Here is a 20,011-nt window from a genome sequence, read left to right on the forward strand (position 1 = left end):
GTAAAAGCCGTAACCTTGGATTGAACATGCTTCCCATTTTGCCGTTACAGTTTTTAGCCAGCCCACCCATCTCAGACACCTTGTTTGAACTATAATAAGTTGTTCCTCCTCCTCCTCTCCATCCCTTCCTCACTCTTTTGCTCCTACTTCTTCTCTACGCACTCTACACTCTACACTCTCTTCAGAACATCACAACATATTCCAACAAGGCAGATATCTCGCCATCAGCTCCTTCACTTCAAACTTCAAACAACTCCCACTTCAGCAAACATGCCCGCCTACGAGTACTGTTGCCAATGCGGTGGCATGATTGTCATCAGCACGACCTGCACTGGATGCGGCCACAAGCAGTGCTCCCACTGCCCCATGTGCTAATTGCTTTACAAAAGGTTGGTCTCGACATCGTCTTCATCATCCCGAATACTCCGACTAACGCCCTCGCCAGCACTCCACCAATACACTACACGTTATGAAATATTTGTCCGGTTGGCGTTGAGCATCGGCAGTTTTATTGTACACGACGAAAACGATTCAGCTTCTTTATGTCTTGGAGCAGAGCTCCTGTGCGATACCCTTGATTAACTATTTTATTTCGACGAACGCATTTTTTGGACTTTCTCTTCTTCGATTCTACTTCTTCTTCACCACTTTTTTTGCGTCTTCTCCTTGGGTTATTGGGAATTCATGGGCTACGGAATGGTTGTTCGCGGGAACCTTGTACTATTATCATGGGCGGCAGATTGACGTTTTCTTATCTCCATCTCCACCACCATGTACACGACTTGTTGGAGAAAAGTTCACACCACCAACGTCATTTTTCTTTATCTCTCCCCCGCTGGAAAGCAAAAATTGAGCAGACATTCGACGTACGGAAAAATGCCCGATGCTCCTTATATGTCAGGTTTACTTGATCGATTTACTGGGACAGATTGAATAGCTTAAGGAGATTATTTAAAAAGAAAACAGTCAAAAAATCAATACAAAAAAACATTCAATTTGAAATCGTTACTCGTCAGTATACGTCAATCGTACCCCCTTCTTCATCTATGTCTACAAATGTCCTTACGTTCGCCCTCAAAAGTCCCTAACGAGGAAAAAGGTCTTGCCCTCCACAGGCCGCTGCTTGAGCTTGAAGCCCTGCTTCTCGTAGAAAGGCAGCACTTTACCATTATCCCCCGCCACGCCGATCCAGATACCCTTACTCACACTGCCGTCCTTCTGCGGAACGTTCCTGATGCTCTCCACGAAACTGCTAATGAGCTGCTTCCCCCAGCCCTTGCCCTGGAACTCATCCAGCAAATCAATGTGCATCGTCGCCTTATACTCCTCCAACAGATCGGCGTTACCATCAATCAGCAACAACTGCGGGTTATACGCCAACCGCGACAAAAACACCTCATTGATGCTCCCGTCCTCGAAGAACAGCGGCTCCTTGAGCTCCAGGTCGTCGGGGCGCGTCACCTCGGGCGAGACGTCCAGCACCTCCTTCGTATACGAGTCGTAGGCGGCCACAAAGGCGGGAATGTCGGGACACCCGACGCAGTAACCCACGGGCCGACCGTTGCCGTCATCAAGCACAAAGCATGTCGTCGGCGAGAGGTGCGTGTACTGGTGAGTCCAGCAATAGGGGGCGAGGCGACGGCCTGGCACGGAGGGACGGAGAGCGGGATTGAGCGTTTCGCGGCACTGTGAGGTGGGGGAGAAAAGAGGCGAAGAGTGTGAGAAACAGAGACAACAAATTTCTTATTGATCACGAGGGGATAAAAAAAAAAACTTAAGCATATGAGAGATGGGCGAAGGAATAGGATGGTTGAAGGCGGCTCATGGGTGAGATTTTGCCATGGCGGAAGCTTGCCGTCACCGTGAGATTTCGGCGTGAGCAAGTGACATTGGGTGAAGAAGTTTGTGGGGTATTGGGGTAATAAGGGTATCTTCTCACGAACACGGCACGGCAAGAAAAAGAAGGTTTTTTGGACTCACAATATGCGACATACCCTCAAAGTCAGAGGGCTTATACGGCCGAATAAACGCCATGGCTGGTTTTCTTATTTCTCCAAGTTGTCTTGGAACAGGACCTAGAACGAGGCTTAGCAAGTTATCTCGAACCCCGCCTCCGCCTCTAGATAGGCAATTATGCTCAATTGACCAAGAGCATATGGGAACAAGAAAAGGAAAACACACCAAGGGTTGCTCAACAAAAGAACAAAAGATTTGAAACGCAAAAGGCTGTGATATCAAGAATCCCCAAAAGATATTCGTAGTTGATAAAAAATCTTTGAGAAAAAGAGCTGCACCTCGCAAAATAATATATCTTCGGAAAATCTACCCCAAAAAAGATGGAACAACCACTCCCACTCGAGCTAGTCCACCTCACTATTCCCCCACGTAAGAAGGACACAGAGGAGCACAAGCACAAGCATAAGAAAACCTAACAAAGAGACACACAATCCGCCCTTATTCCAAAGCCACCAAGTCACACACCGAAAAAGCACTAAAATCGTGCTGCCTCAGCCGATGGACCCCGACGTAACGTTAGCTTCAGGCTCTTCAGCTCGGGGAGTCGTGAGGCGTTGCCCGATGCTCCAAAAGGAGCTGGAGGCGCCTCTTTGCCTCTTGGACTCCAAACCCTATGTACATAGCCTTACAGAAATGAGTATTTCCCCGATTTATTGATCATACGACAGACTCTCTTGCCAGAGTTCGGAGTAATAGAGCAGGCGAGCAGCTGCTATAACTCCGATTGCCATCAATGAAAGACCATCGAGCACAATGTGCGGCTACACGGCTAAACAGGAAGAATAGGCACACCTCTTTTGATCATTTTAGTTCGTCTTCAATTCACCTAAAGTACGGCGTACAACGCAGATAGTACTACATCTAGTGCCACTTCTCCGCACCAATCCGCCTCATATTCCTCTCCCGAAAACCCCACCCCGTATACCTTTCCATGTGAATTGATTTCCTTTGACTAGTCTCTTTTTCGTAAGAGCAAATCCCGACGCCATGATTATGATTTCAAGTCCCGCCTGATACACTGTCCACCTCCAAACCGCTTCTCTGCAGAGGAAAAGGAAAATCAAGTAAAAGAAAAGAAACAAAAGTTTCCGAAGAATTTACATCCCCCAATCAGCAAGCATCATAGAGGATGAAAGGGGGAAAGAAAATAGTAAGAAAGTACAAAAAATGTCAAGAGAATCAGAAATAAGCTCAAAAGCACCCACGCATGTATGGTAATGAGCAGCCGTTATAGTATTACAATGTCGATGTATTGTTGGAGGTATCTTTGTCGTTCTTTACTCGTTTGCCTTGCCAGGCTAGATGGGGACATCACAACTAGTAAGTGAAAATGAGCAATGACACGCAAGGTAGTCATGCTTCAAAAAGAATGGGAGAGAAAGAGGTGATGACGGCCTCAGAAGAGACCGCCGGGAAATCTGTTGTTAGGTGGTATGGCTCCCTGAGGAGGCATGGGTGGTCTCACGCCGTTGCTGGAAGGGCTGTTTCGTGATCTCAAGCTGGTGCCTTCGCTTGTGGCCTTGCGCAACTTTTGTCGACGCGATGCCAGCGTGTCATCGTCCGAGTCATCTGGACCGGGGAAGCCTCCGGGGACCCGCGGCGATTGCATGTCGTCCTCGCTGGCTCGGCCGAGGGCATTCTTGCGCCGGGGGTTGATTGGTGGCAGCGGAGGGGCAGGTGCATTCGACAACAGGTTCGGGGTGGAGGCCGTCGCTCCGAGCAGGCTGCCGGTTCTGGATCTCGTACCCATGCCGACGGGAGAGGCCATCGGGGATGGCTGCCCAGCCTCGTAAGGAGGGCGCTGTCGAGCACTTGGGGGGCCTTGCCTCATGCCCCCAGCACTCCTGGCACTGCCAGGCGGACTAACGGGCATATACTGATCATCGTACGCATTCGATCCGTTTCTTAGCCGCATTGGTCGAAGCGGAGGTGGGCCAGCGTTGCTTGCCTCTGATCCGCTTCTCTCTCGCTCCGACGGAGCTCGCGATCCTGCTCGGGAGGTTGCCCGAGAACCACTGCCATGCCGAGACTCATCACGCGCCTTCCTGTTAAACATGGCGGGTGGTGGGCCGCCGACGTCGTGAGACCCTACTCGCGAACCCAAGGGGGGCCGTTCCGACGGTCGTTGGGTTGTTTCTAGATCCTTCATCTTCTGGAGCTCGAGGCGTGCTTGACGAAAGGCCTTGAGACCAACGTGGACGCTCTCCTCCTTGTCTGTTGAGGCCCCATCCTCCGATGGCCGCTCTCGGGCTTGCGTCGAGCGGCCTCTGCGCGAATCATCCATGTTCTCGGCGGATCCTCTCCGAGATGCAGAGGGTGACATGTTCCTACCCGAGGTGGATGACATGACCATCTTCATGGCCCTTGGTTGGCTTTGGTCGCGTTGGCGATCAAACAGCGAGGTATGGCTGGATTTCGACTTGAGGATGCCTAATGCATTCGACCGCGGAGGTGGGACGTCCTTGAGGCTCTCCAAGGATGGCACTACCGTCGGAGAGGGCTTATCCATCTCGGGGTCGACCATGGAGCCGAGCTTCTCGCGGACACGTCGAGCGCCATCCGCAAGATGACGAGCAAATTCGTCCTCCTCCTCCCTATCTGCATCGTCGTTTGAAGTCCTGTGGCGAGAAGGAGACCGAGACATCATTGCTCGGGCATTACCAGGCGATCGCGCCGAACCGGGGCTACGGTCATAATCCAAGCCTAAACCGGTCTGCGACGTGTTTTGCACCGTCGTCTGCACTGTACTCTGTTCTGATTCTTGTGGTGGCATGCCATAGATGGAAGAGGCATTGCTGTCGCTACGCAGATGTGCCCGCACCATACCACTCAAGCCGCTACCTGGCAGTGTGGGAGAGTCCTGAGGGGGCCCAGACATAGGACTGGGAGAGGGCGAAAGGCCGCCCGATACTCTGGGGCCAAGTGAAAGGGGAGCTGGGATGGCGGAGTTCTTGAAGGCTGGATGATCACCATCATTAGGCCTTTCGACAGAGAGTCTTGGGGGGTTCCCAGAAGCCAACAATCCGCTTAGGACGGAAGAGGTGTCGCTATCATCAAAAAAGGATGATGGATCCTCGGAAGCAGCGGTCTTGGCTGCAGTGGGCTCGGCATTCTCCAGTGGCTTCCTTTGCATCGCTGAAGAAGATTGTGACCTAGAGTCCGAAACGGAGGCGCTAGACTCCATGGAGCGGTGGTTGTTAACGGGAGTTTCTCGTCCCTGCTGAAGCTGTAGTTGTCGCTGGGCATAAGTAGAGTCGTCATATTTCTCGGCGGGTCTCTCAAAAACGCCCATTGCCGTGGCCTTGCCTCTATCGTTGGGCTGAATTGTAAGCAGGGGGTGTTCTTCAGGCTCGCTCATGGGGGGGCTGATGGGCGGAATTCCGAAGCTCGACTTGGTAGCAGAGACTGGGAACTTGGAGCTGGGCTCGTTGGGAGAAGGCGACGCAGAGCTGGGTGTGAACGACCGCAGGTTGGGGGCACTAGCCTTTGCCAGGATCGGTCGACGGTCAAGCATGCGATCACCAAACAAGCTGGCAGTTGGTGAGGCTGATACATCCGGTGTCGCAGACGCAAAGGGGCGCCCCTTGGATAGATAGTCCATTCTAGACACGGCCGACGACTGCTGGTCGTGAAGTTCACGGTTAAGACCTTGCTCATACAGGCGCTTTGTCCTAAGAACACGCTCCGCAGAAGCTGTGGAAGCTGACGAGGTGACCTGAGAATCCCTGACGGACGGTGCGCCTTGGGAGGTAACTGAGGTTGCGGTGGAGTAGCGAGCCGCAACTGATGAAACTGTTGAGCTTGTCTCTCGCCGTCGGCTAGTCTCAGACCGGGACTCTGATAGAAGTTCCGAGTGAGACTCTTGCAGCGGCTCCAGGTAAGAGTCTGATTGAGGCTCTGATTGGAATTCTAATTGAGACTCGTGATATTCCGTTTCATTGGACTCGCCTCCTTCAGCATTCTGTCTTTCCTTCTCTGCCAGCCGCCATTTCTGAAAGGCCGACAGACCCACATCATCCTCGAGAAGTGTTCTGCTGGACATGTTACCATCCTTTCCTGATGAGCCGTTGGCCGGGAGCCTGTAGACTTTTTGTCGGCCGCCAAATAGGTTGTTTCCATCAACGGGTTTGGCCCGGTTCATGACGCTTCCGGCAGCGTCATCTATGTTGAAACCATCCAAGCGAGAGATGGAGGGCGATCTTATCGACTCGACCTCAGCGATGTCCTGTAGGCCTCCGCCAAGACCCCAATTGGATTGTCCCCGAGGGAAGAGCACACTGTCATCACTAGCCTTCCCCATCTTGGTTGTGGGATCATCCTGCTCGCGTAGCATGGAAAATCGAGCTGAGAGTCCTGTCATGAGCAAGCTGGTTCTGAAATCATCGGTGGATGGCAGGGCGGTGCTGATGTCAAGATCGGGCTTGATATCATCGCTCTGGCCTTTCTTTTTGCTAAACATGCGGAAGGGGCTGGAGGACTCGGATTCCATAGATGGCCGGACGCTCTCCGGCTCCTCCTTGCCCTTCTTCTTGTTTCGGAAGACGTTCATCTTGATCGGACTGGGCGCAAACAGCGCAAGGTTCGCAAAAAGTTTATGATGCCGAAGGTGTTGGATATCGTGTCATTAATTCATCCACTACCTCTGATGGGTATCGCGTGCCAAGTCGAACTACAGCAATGTCAGATATCAAGTGCGCAGCCAAGATGCAGGTGATTGTGAAGATTGGGCTCAATCATCATGCCGTAGCTTGGGTGGTGGGCCAAACCAGAGGAGCATTATCCGCCTACTTGATGCAAGCTGGGCCACTCTATATTCCTTATTCTTCCTTTCTGCACGATTCTATATCGCATGTTGCATCCTTCGAAAGGTGAAGATTATGAGAAAGACAGTAAATTTGACGTACCAGATGGGTAACAATAGGATCAATGCGCTTCCAATCCTCGAGGGGAAAGAAGACTATCTCGTAACGACGCTTGGGAAAAAAAAAAGAGAGAATAGAGCTCCTATCAAATGCAGGATGCCTTTTCAAGAGGTGTAGCAGAAGTAGAATCCGTCGAGATAGCTAGTAGTGACTGTGGATGCCGAGAGCCAGTTCGCGCTGTGCGTCACGCTCGACGGGTACCTGCAGGATAGGCTCACGGCAGAATTCGTACAAAGTAGTAGTAGTGGGCGGTGTCGCGCGTTGGTTGTCGATGGCACTACAGGGGGAGCAGCCGCTCGGACGTGCCACTCAAAAGGGGTGGTCTTTTATACAAGTCGTGAGACGGGCGAATTGGAATAAGGAGTGTCGGGTATCACAGAGCGGCGGACAGCATGCTTCTGAGGGTGGCAGCTTATGGACAAGGCGCAGGCGTCGGTTACGAAGTCGGAGACGGCGGTTGCTTTTCGCAGCGTGCTGGTGAGAATGAGCGTGGTGAACAGAAGAGCAGAAACCAAAGATTATCGCCTGCGGGAGAAGAGAAGAAAGAGGGCAATGCTGGTCCTTGAAAGCCGTGAGCGGATGAAGAGGAGAAAAAAAAGAAGTGGAGAGAGAAGCGTGCGAGCCCGGCAAGGGTAGAAATTGGGATCAAATGCTGGCGATGACAAGAAGGGGCTTGAGCACAGCGGCAGCTGGTGATGGCCTCCATGCTAGCGGTCGTGCCTGGGCTACGGGCCACTAGCCACTAACCACTGCCTAGCGCCCAATAGCACCGCTGTACGGCTGCAGCCACGGCAGGGGTACCGCCTACGGGCTCAGTTGCATGCTGTGGACTTTGCCAGGGGGCCGCGACTAAACTTTTCAAGGTTCCAGTTTTTTTTTCTTCGCAATCCCTTCACTTGTTGATGGCTTCACAAGGCTTCGACGATTGAGCCGCCGGTCTACTCCACCAGGCCTCCCTTCTCTACGTCCTTTTGGGTGTATCCCCTTAGTACATAATACTACATCTGTATGAGTGCCGTACCTATTACAAAGCCGAGCCGAGCACTACAAAGCACCACAATTCAATCAATGTTCAGCTCCGAAACCCGGTGTATCAACCCAGCTGCGTGTCTGAGAAGGCGGGCTTTCCCCTGATTCACCAGCATGGGATGTGAAACTCTGTCTCTTCTCTACTGTACTGTACTTGCAGCGCGCTAAGCAATCGCGGTCAGAGATGGGAAACTCTCAGAGATTGGATGCCAGGTCCGGTAATGTCTTGGGGCAAACGGTCATGTCTCAGCCGGGTCTAGCGCTGCTTGTTTTGGCGGCACGGCTCAGCAAACGCGCAGCCACAAGGTCCTGGACGCTCGTAATCTTGATATTGATGTTAATTTACACCAATCTCTCCCTTACATCCCATGGATGCCTCTTCATAGGTACGTGTGCCTGCTTTTTGCCACAAAGAAGAAAGAAACAGAGGCAAAACCCCCAGACGTATGTATATTCTCACCCATCTGGTCACTTTGATAGGCGACAGGTACCCCCAATCATAGCTCCCGGCTCCCACATAGCCGACCGAAAGGAATGACATGGGGATGTTGCGGTAGGTTTGGTGATGCGCCCGTTCCACAGCATGCATGCAAGCGATATTCGTCACCATTCAGGAAGAAGCATGCCCCGATGCTCTGTCGCCACTCAAATCTTTGTCGCATCACAATCGGCCCAACTTAGCAGGAGTCCTGGTCCGAGTGGTATATGGTGCAATATCAGAAGTGCTCTGGACATTCGATATGCTCGGGGGACGCTCCCTCTGCGGCTGGTAGCTGAGTGCCACAAATATACTCCTTTGTACATCATTTGCTTCATCTGGAAAAAGTAATTTGATAGAACATCAGCGGCCTAGATCACCCCATTGGTCCCCGGAAAACGCAAGGAGGTGAGTGGTCTGGAATAGAGCGTCGCAAGATGGGGAGAAAAAAAGCAAAGAGAGAGAAAAGAAAAGCAATCTGTGTGAGGCGCTGATAAGACAGCTCTCCTAAGCATGTACAGAACTGTATTCCCTTTCCCCCACCGCAAGGTTCGCCGAATATGGGCATGGAAATGACAGGTCGCAAAGCAAGAGGCTGACCGACCCAAACCGCTGTACTGTATTGCTTGATGTATGCATGCGACTTCCAGTTGTGGCTATCCCACGACGTAATGCTTTCTTGATTCGCCAGATAAAAACTTTGAGGCTGCATGAGATGCCTCGCTCTGCATCAATATCATCTGGCCGTCTCACCCAATTCCCTCTATCGAGTTGTACCGTGCTACCGCTTGCTACCCAAAATCTCCACCGCCAAGGGCATGGCACCCACATTGCATCGGAGCTCCATCGCGGCTACAGCCAAGATGAGAGATTCTCCGCGCCTTGAACATCCTCGCCCGAAACAGCCGAACAACGGCCTCTAGGATAGAAGCGATGCCTCGGGATATTCGGAGAGCTGCGAGATGGGGCGCAAGACGAAGCACGGCGGTGAAAGGGGGTTACAGCATGGTCTTTTACTGGCCGGGCGAAAGAAATATTGGTCATCCTCAACTCTCACATGATCGGCACAAGCTAAAACAAACTTTGATAAACAGCTTGTGCTTGTCAGATGCCAGCTTACTTTGTACAACAACCCATGATTCATCGTGGAGTATGCGACAAGAATCGGGCCAAGAGCTCGCTTTTTGCGTATCGAAATACGGAGTCCTACTAAGATACTAGCTGCGCGTAACCTCCCTACGCGGGGGGAATGATGCGAGCAGCAGCACTCGTAATTGGGATGAAGTGTCATGCTTTTTCTTTTCTTTTTCTTTTGGTGGCCCACTGCATGCCACTTATCATGATGCTCAAGATAGACGAAGCGACGATCAATTTGGCCCACTGGTTTGTTGGCGTGTCTATTTTGTGGCGATGCTGGGGCGAGTACGAGCATATGGCGACCACAGTGCTTGCTGAGCCAAGGCCGAGCCAGGAGTCAGTCGAGCCAATCGACTACTATCTTGTTGATGTTGTTCCAGCTTCCTTGCATACTCGTACGCAACGATTCGAGATGTCCCGGAAAAGGCAAATTACTGGATGCGCGAATGGTCTGACATGATATTAGCGGCGGGGTGAAGGTAGCAGCAGTCCATATTTATTGGTGACTGCAAGCCACCGGAAGACGCCACGGAGATCTTAAAAATTTGCCACGACTCATCTCCCGCCCATGGCACCGATGCTATTCGGACGACAGTGACAGTTTACGGCAGCACGAATTCGAGTTTTGCTTGACTCGGCAAGAGATGCAAACGCCCAGGGGCTCGATACAAGTTGTCAAAACTAGTATAGAGAAAGAATTGATTGATAACCTAGCGCAGGCCATACGCACGGGTCACGGGATCACTTGTTCAGCGGCGGAGTACTCCGAACTCCATAAACTGCAGGATTGATTCGTTCTCGAAGTCTCCCCTATTATTGCAAGTTCAGGGCTTTGACAGGCGGTGCGGCTAATCTTGGGCATCCCGAGCAAGCCCGCGTGAGCCAGGACCAGGTTCAGGCCGAGGCAAATTTCCCCCACAAACCTGATTCACCCGTCAAGTGCAAAGGTGTTGGTGCTGTGAATGAACTACCTCGTATCTACCAATGAAGCACGGATTAGAGAAAAAGGTGCCGATATAGGCATGTTAGTTCAGCCCCAATGAAGTCTTTAGGAGCGTCAATGGCTATAAAATGCCCGGGATGCTCTATTTGCTTGATACCCAGCAGTAGATGTCATAGCAACTAAAATTATTAGGGCTACCTAGGTACTAAGCACCTCCTAGTGGCACATGTATGAATGTTGATATTGGTCACATTAAACTCAACAAATTGATCTCAACAAGGGCAGACACATGCCGCATCGCCGAAACAGGGGCAGTAATAGAGCAGTCCTGGGTAGTACTTGTCCATGTAAAGTCCCAAAAGAAACGACAAGGACAAAATTAAACCGAAAAAAATTGTCAAAATTAAAACCCGCCTGCCCGCCCACGAACGCTGCTTCCCAAAGAACAGCCCCGCCTCTGGAAACTCCCCTGACTGACGCTAGCGGCACGGCTCCACACGTAGATGGGCCAATCAGCAGCCTGTTCCTGACGCTTAACCCAACCGGGGCTCTTTCCCCCTGACAAGCTGTCCAGGGGCGCGGTGGGGAGCGACGGCAGGGGGTGTGACTAAGGACAGCCGGCCAATCAACAGCCAGCGGCGGTCCTGGGACTGGCAGCCGCGCCAAAATTCGAAACACGCAGACCGGAGCAAAGAGACGGCTGATTCTTCATCTAACAAGATACCAGGTCCGGTCGAGCTGAAAAAAACAGCCATGATGCGCCTGATTGGCTGCTTTTCGTTTGCAGGGAACGAGATGGGCGTCGCCGGCTTCCAAAGTGACAAGCAGGTTTCCCCGCCTTTAGCCCGAATATGCACTCCAAAACGCCCATTCACAGCCGGCCAGGGATCACCTCCTCAACATCGCCCAGCTCGGTATATAGCACGAGCATCTGCCACCAAAACCTCGCCGCGATCTCGACTTCATCAAAAGGCCATGTGTCGTCGGAGCCTCAAAGCGCTAGGGCGCGGCGCGGCAGCCCAGAGCCAGGGCAATGACCATGACCCCCCGTGAGCCAATTCCACGGAAATGGTCGTTGACAAGGCTAGCCCGGCAGAGCCACGTTGGCCGCGCTTCAATGCTGAACCGTGCGCCGTGAGTGCCATGCTGTGGACAGGGTATGCCGGCTAGCTGGCTTTTGGGATATACGATGGCTTCTCGTTGAAGTGGTATTCGCGAAGCCCTGTGAGCGTGCCATTAATACCCAAGCGATTCGTGATGGTGGACAGTGTCCACCTCACTCGTATGTATCAGGATGGACAAGCAGTGCTAGATTGCCTTACTGTGTTGTTTACGACTAAGAATACGAGCGACGAATATTGATCAAACCTTGTTCTGTAAGGCTGTTCACTGTCGTCAACATACCGAGATTGCAGATGCAAGAGTCAGTATGTCTGCTAGGCGGGCACTTTGGCATGTGCAGTTGTCATCTCCGTGTTATACACATTTAGGGTTCCATTCGGGTCGGTAGAGCTTCCCGCGGTCGGCAACACCCATTTTGGCTATGAATGGTGGTCCGACCTGCATCTGATACTGGATGTGATACGACACACGATACGACGTATGATGCAGAGATGCCAGGATGTGAACCGATCAAAAATGACGAGTCTTTCCTTGGATACTGTGAGCATAGCTTTCACTAACAGTCGCTCCAATACCAGCACGGCGAGACTCGATTAGGCGACCTGCTAACAAACAATACTCGTACTTGTACGGGTAGCATATGCAAATCATTTTGCAGTGGCCGTCATCAATCTGAGACGTCCACTCCCGCCGTGCAGCATTTGGCCGAGTGCTCCAGGACCCAGTTAGCCCGATCGACGATTGATGGAGCTCTCTCTCTTATCCACCTGCCTTCTCCCCAGCCGGCGCAAACTAAAAATCGCTGCTTGCGATGTGATGCGTCGGCTTGGATGCCGCTACTACTGATGGAGCAGAAGCTCCGCGTTCTTGTTCGGAAGACTATTACAAGATGGGGAAGTGCCTCGCTCAATGTGTTTTTGATATTGAAACTTGGCATCATTGAGGTATGGGACACATACGAAGAGGTGTTGAGGTCAATGCAGTGAGGGTTTATGCTGCAATCTTTGTTATTGAATGGTCAGCGGGGACTCTTCACCCCTCATATTTACAATACGCATCATTGCTCCCTCGAAAAACAGTTTTTGTTTCATCTATAAAGACGCAGTTCAAGACAAACGGGTGCTCATCATATCTATTACCCCTAATCCAACCTAGCAACAAGACAACACAGCACGCGATTGCGGGGCAAAGGCATGATGCGATACCTTCCCTCACATGTTCAAACCATTATCCCGGCCGAACAGATGATGAGATAACGAGACGACAAAGGGGATTGTTTACGAGAATGATAGTACACGGTGTTCTTTCGTTCAGGAAGGGATGAGAAAACGTGGCTTTCGATATCAACATTGAAGCCACGCCGCTTTGGGCAGCGGTTGCGATTTACCCGTCTTCCGGATCTAGACGTCCGGATAGCTTCCCCTTCCATTTAGCCTCAACTCTCACCTTTTAGGGCCGTGATTCGGTGGTGAGTCGTTTGCGTGATTGGCTCTTATACTACACGGTGGCATGTCACCGCAGCACCGGCCCGTCTTTCCACGCAAAGAGTCTTTACTCGCGCGCACTTGAAGCTATCCTCATGACCTTGAAGAGCTGAGCCATTGATAAGTAGCTTTTGCAAAAGTACCCGCGCTGGATGTTACGCGCCAATCATTGCTCGAACACATTCTCCATCAATATCCATCCCTCAGTTATTGCTTCTTCTCCGCTTCTCCTTCTGCAATTCGGGTTCAATAGACATGATGTGGTCAAAAGCCCAGAGGAAAACTCAACATTATTAGCACTCGAACCATGTCCATAGCCAAATCTCACAGCTAACAGTAGCTCATATGGCTAACCCATGATTTTCAATTTATTCTGAATCAAGTTCCTAGTAAAGTGTTCTATCTATCCAACTCAGTCATCAAGTCTCATTACAACAACCACCGCCCATCATAAAACCCTCTCAGCACACACGCATTCATTCAAGCATCAGGCACCAAAATAATCACCATCAAAAAGAATAAAAATAATAATGTAGTACAACACGAGCATTGTTCATGCAAGTGCTCTAAAACGTAATCTATTAGCAGTCGAGGGTAAACCAAAAAAAAAAAAAAAATTCCATATTTTTTGGCCTCCCCCGGTTTCAGACATAAAGCCATATCTTATAATGGCCGAGCAAAAAGTTAGATGCCATCTATAACAAAAAGATAATAAATAATAACCAGCGCAGCAGCAGGTATATATGCAGGTGCGAGACCTTTTCAAAAAGCATATGCGTCGCATACAAATCATGCCAAACCATTAATTCAAAAGAACAAAACACACACATTCCTCCACGTTGTAAGAAGATTCTCTTCTAGAATGATCGTAAATAGCAACATCTTTCTTCGCCACATTCGCTTCTTCAGCACATAACTCCGTGTGTATAACGTCTAAATCCCACACAGGTAATAGTTAAAAATAAATATGATGGTGAAACTTTTTTATGAGAGAGGGGGGTGATGAAGTTTTTTTTTCGTTTGTTTTTGTTTTTCTTGGGCGGGAGCAATTACTCCTTCTTGGCCTTCTTGAGCTGCTTCTTGGGCACACGGGCAAGCCAGTAGACGAACAGCGCAGCGGCGATGTTGAAGATAATGTAGACCCACATCAGGCCAAAGTTCCTCCACCGCTCGGAGTAGTGGCTACCGACAGCAACCAAGTAGGTGTTGGTCTCGGACATGCTGCAGTAGATGCACTCATCGGTCGCGTCAGGGTTTGTGAGGTTACCCTTGGTGGCGTCGACAAACGTCTTGAGATACTGGATGCAAGTCTGATTCGCAGGAGGCTGGATTCTGACAAACTCGTTGTCGGCACAGATGACATTTGTATTCGCGACACCGACCGATAACATGCCGTTGACTAAGTAACTAAACGGCGAAACTCGGTACTAAAAGAACTGTTAGTAAATCAAAGTGGGTTGCGAAGACTCGAAAAGGTGAGTGCTTACCATGAAAATCCAGAAGCGTGGGAGAGAGTCGGACGTAGCGAGGACACCACAGAAGATCAAGCAGAGAGTGAACAACAAGTTGGCAATGTTACCACCAGCCTCAGCGGTTTCGAAGCCGGCAATGATGAAGGTGGAAAAGGTACCGCTGAACAAGAGGAAGGTGAGGATGTAGAGGAACATGAGACCACCGCGCTCAGTGACCGCATCAGTCGGCTCGGCGTTGCGATAGAGACCAACGGGGTAGTACCAGCAAAAGTACATAATCACCGCCATCAAACTATTCCAAGGCAGTTCGACAATGATCTGAGAAAGCATGAAGATTTTCCACGAGTAGACCTTGGATGGCCGCTCACGCACTTCATACAGAGATCGCTGGATGACGAACTGAGGCATGGACTGCTGAACAAGCTGACCGAAAACAGTGAAGAGCTGGAAGATGGAAAACATCTGGTTCTGGAGACCCTGTTGAGAGTTGGGCGCCTTGTAGAAGATGAAACCGATGAAAAGGGCAACCAGGGTGCAGAGGACAGTCTTGGAGTAGATGTAGATCGGCGATCGCCAGTACTGTTGGAAAACACGGTGGAGGTTCACCTTCAGCTGGGTCATGAAGGGTGCGGCAAACTCGTTGTAGCTTGTGGGATCATCCGCGACATTGCTCTCGACTTGTGATCTCTCAGCCTTGATGTTTTCCAGTTCGTTCTGGACGGCCTGGTACTCGGGGCTATCGCGCCAAGTCTCGAACCAGTTGACGTCAGTGTGAGATCCGGGAGCAGCGCCAATCACTTCAAGCATCCATTCGGCAGGGTTGGCTTCGGGAGGGCAGGGGTGTCCTCCGTTCCTCTCAAAGTAGTTGGTCAGTGTCTTTGAGTTCTCGCCAATGTCACCAAAGTAAACAGTCTTGCCACCCTTGGCCAGGAAGAGCAGGCGGTCGAATCGCTGGAAAAGCATAGCAGAGGGTTGATGGATAGTGCAAAGGACAGCTTGGCCGGCCTTGGTCAGCTTCTCAAGAAGATCCAGAATAGCCCATGAGGTTTGAGAGTCAAGACCAGAAGTGGGTTCGTCAACAAAGAGCAACAGGGGAGGCTTAGCGGCCAGCTCGACGCCAATGGTAAGACGCTTGCGCTGCTCGACATTGAGACCTTCACCGGGAACACCAACGACAGCATCAGCATACTCTTGCATATCCAGGAGCTTAATAACCTCGTTGACATAGGCGAGCTTTTCCTCCTTGGGGATATGAGCCGGTTGACGGAGAAGGGCACTGAAGTTGAGGGCTTCTCGAACAGTGGTAGTTTGCAAATGCAAGTCTTGCTGCTGAACATAACCAGTCTTGCGTTGGAAGGAGGCGTCACGGGGTCTTCCATCGACAAGCATTTCGCCAGTAATCACACCCATTGATGTACGATCAGCCAAGCAATCCAAAAGAGTCGTCTTTCCGGCACCAGAGACACCCATCAAGGCGGTCAGAGTACCGGGCTTAACCCAACCATCAACGTGATCCAGAATACGGCGCGTCTCGTTCTTGATCTTGACCTCGTAACAGACATCATGCCACTGGAAGACCGAGGTTTGGCGTTGGAGAACACCTTCCTTTGTACGCTCAGTCGTCAGAATGGGGCCGATGTTGGTCATTGCGGCTTCGGGATCGTGAGGCTTCTTCTCGGCATGGGCAGCGGCTGCGAGCTTGTGGCCACGTTGATACATCAAGACTTCTCCCTTGGATTTCTTCTCGGAGACAAACTCAGCGCAAACCATGTAGACACCCAGGAAGAAGATGGTGAAGGCAATGACAATGCCAAAGTCTCTCCATCGATTATGCCACTCGTAACCAAAAGCAGACTTGACATAGGTATCACCACTGACGAAAGGCTGGCCAGGAACTGAGCCAACAGAGCTGCAGACCTGGTTTTCGGAGCTCACGTTGGCGTACTGGGAAATGAGCTTGGAAGGAATGAAGTCGACACACTCAAACTCTCGGTTGTGGAACTCGTTGACCATGAGCGCCTCAAAGGCATAGCCCAGAGGGTCAATGTAACCAATCCAGCGACACCAACCGAGCATGTACCGAGTCGGCAAGACAAATCCGGTGAAGATGACCAAGGAAAGAATCAAGATAGCAGCGGGGACCAGAGCCTGGAACAAAGTTCGGGTGGCAGAGCCAATCGTTCGGAAGATCATCGACATGACCATAACGTTGGAGAAAGAGATGAGCAGGAAGAAGAAGAAAGGACCAACTTCTCTTCGCAAATTTGTCATGAAGTAGAGCGTCAGGTTGAATACAATTGCGTTGACAACCTTGTAGGGCAAGTCACAGATCATGGACGAAATGGCTTCCGCCGAAGGATGATACAAGGCATAGCGAGCGTGCTTTTCAACAATGGGTCGTTGCGCGTACAGGGTCAGAATCTGTTTCAGATGTTAGTTAAACAAGACTAGATTGAACACGGCTGGGGAGGGTAAAGGAGTCCATACCTCGAGGGCACTAGCAAAGGCGTTCATCAGACAAGCAAAGAAGAGTAGAGATCCACGCTGGAAGAAGCTGGAGGCGTCCGACTTGAGGTTATAAAAGACACTACCAATGATGAGAGCCATGATAAAGTTTCCAATAAGAGAGCCAAGGGTAAGACTTGGGTCTCCCGTCAGGCGCTTCCAACCACGCCAGAGACAAAGCTGAATCTGCTGGACATAGGACAGGGTGAAGGGGGACTTGGCACGCTGGCCTTTGGCCTGCTGGGCTTGACGCGAGGCACGGAAGGCATCGGCATCAGGACCATTGATTGGGTGGGCTTGCTTGTATTCCTCAATCTCGGCCTGAAGAGCCTTGTAGTGGGCACTGTTTTTCCAAGCAGCGGCAAACTCGTCAGGGGTTCGAGGAGCCTTGCCCTCGAAACCGGGGCGGTAAATACGCTCGATAGAAGAAGTCATTGAGGTGAGGAAATCGGGGGTGGTCTGGCGGGCAGGGCACTCGAAGCCGAGGTCAATGAAGTATTGCCTAGCCTCATCAGCTCGGCCAAAGAAGATCTGGCGACCTTCGTAAAGGACAACAGCCTTGTCAAACAGGTCGTAAGCGGTCTGGGGAGACTGGTAGATGGAAACGCAGGCAGTGCTGTTAAACAGCTCGGTTTGCATTCGGAGGGTCTTGCAGAACTCAATAGCGTTGGCAGAATCGAGACCACGGGTCGAGTTATCCCAGCATTGCAGGGGGGCACCCGACAAGGCAGCCTCGGAGATGGTAACACGCTTACGCTCACCACCTGAAACTCCTCGGATGTACTCGTTACCAACTCGAGTGTTGACGGTGTGAGAAATGCCAAACATGGCCATGACGACGTCTCGCAGATGGGCGGCGAAGGCATTCCTGCTGAGGCCCTGGGGAAGCTTTCGGGGCTGTCTGGCTCGGGCCGCAAAAGTGAGGGTGTCACCAACACTCAGTTGAGGAAAGTGGACATCCACCTCGGCGGTGTAGATGGCCTCACCACGGTGGTGGCTGTGCATCTCTTTGGCCGAAATTCCTGTACGCATAAAATTAGCATGGCGAAAAGTACAGTACGCGATACAACGTTGTTTTCAAGAGGCGGCTTATGGCTTTTCGGCTGTGGCACCCGAGGGGATGGCGGGCCGAGATGGGATGAGAAACCCAATCGACGTCCCACTGTCAAACGCATGCCTCTCATCCGCGCTCCATCAACCAACACATCCCCTCCCTCTTCCACCTAAGCAAGCAAAACATTGTGAGGCTGGAATAGTTACCTTGGTAGTTGAAGTAGGCATCGTCATCGACGAAGATACCGTTCATCTCGCCAGCAATCGTCTTGAGGAAAGTCGAACAACCTGAACCTGGGGGTCCAAGGACAATCAACATCTCTCCCTTGCGAACGATGCCGTCGAACTGGCGCAGAATGTCAATGCGCTGCTTGTTGGAGGAAACGAAGCTTCCGATGTAGCCTGCAAGCGACAACCAAACGTTGCCGACATCCTTCTGGTAATCGGTAGACTCGCCGAATCCGTGAACATTGAGATTCTGGAAGCAGACACCGGCAGAGCGGAATGAACCGCCATCCTGGGAGACGAGCTCAACGATGGCCTTGGCCCATTCCTTTCCGCTAAAGTTTTCTGATGCAGGATTCAGAGGCGAATCGGGGCCAGCGAGGAAAGGATTGTCGCCAGCAGCTCCAGAGGCGCGCGAGTAGGAGCGGGCTAGCGCCTGGACAACAGAAGTCCTTCGCCGCATCTCCTTGGAGTCATCAGCAAAGGCGTCAGCATCCTCATCATCACCATCCGCCTCCAACGTCCGCCCGGGAGATCCTTCATCCTTCTCATTGAGGGTTTCAGTCGTATCATCGTGAATGGGCGTCTTTGGCGTGCTACCAATGGCAGCTACAGAGCCTTGCTCCTTGGTCACGGCACCCGAGTCGCTGTTGGGCGTCGCCATGGCTGCGGTGCTCTGATGTTCGCGCAGTGTCAAAGCGTTGATGCGGTCTCAGCCGCTGCTGCACGTGTTCGGGGACTGAAATCTCGATCTCGCGATCTATTGTTTGGTGGTTTTGTCTCGTAGGGGCGGGTCCCGATTTAAAACTGTAAGGGGAAAGAAAAAAGAGGCGTCACAACGAAGCCACCAAAGAAGTGGCAAGACTAATAACACCTCTTGTACGAGAGGCCGATTACAAAAGATTGACTGGCACAAAATTAAAAAGAAAGAAAAGAACCAGATCCAATCCAGACACCGGTAGAGAAAAGGTGGGAGGGATGCAGAGTCGAAGCAAAGGGCCTGACGGGGAGGTTTTAGCTTCCTTTTGTTGGTCGTCAGGATCGACTGAACATCCATAGTACGATATACTACAAAAAGCCTTGCAATGGGGGCTAGGGGAGTGAGCCGGGTACCGGTACCACCTTGTCACGAGCCTCGCAGTCTGGGTGCAGCCCGACCCGTCAGTGGACAGCATTCTGGGCCCCATTCTTGCGCCAGCCACGGGTGTTCGTAGCAGAAGGCACAAGGTACGGAGTACAGGTACGGGCACGGGTGTAGGCTACTCCGTACAGTAGCGTGTCCGCAAAACTCCACCCGCTGGAGGGGAGCCAGGCCTTAATTACGCCGCACCCTCTTCCTGGAAGTCCACTGGAAGCCCGCCATGGGCTAGGCGATCCGTCCCTCCACAGGCCTTGCCACGGCGTATCTGAGATGGCTCAGTGGACGAAAATAAGCGACAGCCCTTTTACGAGCACGACCAGCCACGGAGTACTCCGGACCTGGTTAGAGGCTGGCTCTTATACGCGTATCGCACAGGAAAATTTCGTGTGGAGTTTGCTGACCTTTTATTCCTTCTCCTGAGCACACACATATGTCGTCTACGAGTTAGACTCTGTTGCCAGGCATCGATACGTGCACACGTGCA

General features: G+C 51.6%; 5 protein-coding genes across 5 annotated transcripts; 2 read left to right on the forward strand and 3 right to left on the reverse strand.

Moving 5' to 3' along the window:
• Positions 1 to 114: 114 nt before the first annotated feature.
• On the forward strand, positions 115 to 1,000 carry M431DRAFT_409316 (hypothetical protein). Its single transcript, XM_024914933.1, has 3 exons — positions 115 to 389; positions 446 to 474; positions 520 to 1,000. The coding sequence occupies exons 1-3, from the start codon at positions 297 to 299 to the stop codon at positions 851 to 853; spliced, it is 456 nt and encodes a 151-aa protein (XP_024775482.1). The 5' UTR covers positions 115 to 296; the 3' UTR covers positions 854 to 1,000.
• On the reverse strand, positions 991 to 2,074 carry M431DRAFT_507464 (hypothetical protein). Its single transcript, XM_024918970.1, has 2 exons — positions 1,981 to 2,074; positions 991 to 1,686 (listed from the first exon to the last, which is right to left on the reverse strand). Exons 1-2 carry the CDS (start codon positions 2,032 to 2,034, stop codon positions 1,075 to 1,077), a joined length of 666 nt encoding a protein of 221 aa, XP_024775483.1. The 5' UTR covers positions 2,035 to 2,074; the 3' UTR covers positions 991 to 1,074.
• A 1,338-nt stretch (positions 2,075 to 3,412) lies between these two features.
• M431DRAFT_494245 (hypothetical protein) lies at positions 3,413 to 6,565 on the reverse strand (the record flags this gene model as incomplete). The annotated part of the gene is made up of 2 exons (XM_024917227.1): positions 3,413 to 3,793; positions 3,884 to 6,565. 2 exons carry the CDS (start codon positions 6,563 to 6,565, stop codon positions 3,413 to 3,415), a joined length of 3,063 nt encoding a protein of 1,020 aa, XP_024775484.1.
• Positions 6,566 to 8,163: 1,598 nt separating this feature from the next.
• Positions 8,164 to 8,953, forward strand: M431DRAFT_409375 (hypothetical protein). Its single transcript, XM_024914934.1, has one exon. It carries the CDS (start codon positions 8,209 to 8,211, stop codon positions 8,503 to 8,505), a length of 297 nt encoding a protein of 98 aa, XP_024775485.1. The 5' UTR covers positions 8,164 to 8,208; the 3' UTR covers positions 8,506 to 8,953.
• Positions 8,954 to 14,180: 5,227 nt separating this feature from the next.
• Positions 14,181 to 18,849, reverse strand: M431DRAFT_83576 (hypothetical protein; the record flags this gene model as incomplete). The annotated part of the gene is made up of 4 exons (XM_024923326.1): positions 14,181 to 14,558; positions 14,619 to 17,024; positions 17,091 to 18,130; positions 18,369 to 18,849. The coding sequence occupies 4 exons, from the start codon at positions 18,847 to 18,849 to the stop codon at positions 14,181 to 14,183; spliced, it is 4,305 nt and encodes a 1,434-aa protein (XP_024775486.1).
• Between the last annotated feature and the right edge of the window lie 1,162 nt (positions 18,850 to 20,011).

The sequence above is a fragment of the Trichoderma harzianum genome (genome assembly GCF_003025095.1).
Source record: "Trichoderma harzianum CBS 226.95 unplaced genomic scaffold M431scaffold_5, whole genome shotgun sequence".
NCBI classification, from domain to species: domain Eukaryota; kingdom Fungi; phylum Ascomycota; class Sordariomycetes; order Hypocreales; family Hypocreaceae; genus Trichoderma; species Trichoderma harzianum.